A 294-nucleotide genomic window follows, 5' to 3' on the forward strand; every position below is an offset into this window, starting at 1 on the left:
CTGACCTGTTCCTTTGGGAGGGCCGGAGCCGACGTAATCTGACAGCACGGTCCCGCTCCCCACATCGTTCCCTTTCATGTTGGTCACCAAGAAGTGATGCCATTCCCTGAAAGGAGAAAGAAACAAACAGTGAGACTCCCATCACAGCCCCAGCTATGACCCTTCGTTACTCCAAGCTGCTGCTTTCCCGCGAGGCTGTCGGTGAGGGGTACCTGAAGACAGCTGCTGCCAAACCCAAAGAGCAGCAGTGCTAGAGCCTTCGGGAGGCAGAGCCTGGCAGAACCAGCTCTGTCA

The 294-nt window shown here is 56.8% G+C and overlaps 1 protein-coding gene across 1 annotated transcript in view; it reads right to left on the reverse strand.

The window, feature by feature from the left end:
• Window positions 1-9: 9 nt before the first annotated feature.
• LOC104491123 (phosphatidylethanolamine-binding protein 1-like) overlaps window positions 10-294 on the reverse strand; it is a gene marked incomplete at both ends in the record, with an annotated part of 921 nt that continues 636 nt past the window's right edge. Inside the window, one exon of the mRNA XM_010133493.1 lies at window positions 10-106. Coding sequence (XP_010131795.1) covers window positions 10-106 — 97 coding nt within the window. The remainder of the gene's footprint in view (window positions 107-294) is intronic.

This window comes from Buceros rhinoceros, unplaced genomic scaffold (genome assembly GCF_000710305.1).
Source record: "Buceros rhinoceros silvestris isolate BGI_N320 unplaced genomic scaffold, ASM71030v1 scaffold33763, whole genome shotgun sequence".
In the NCBI taxonomy this organism is placed as follows: domain Eukaryota; kingdom Metazoa; phylum Chordata; class Aves; order Bucerotiformes; family Bucerotidae; genus Buceros; species Buceros rhinoceros.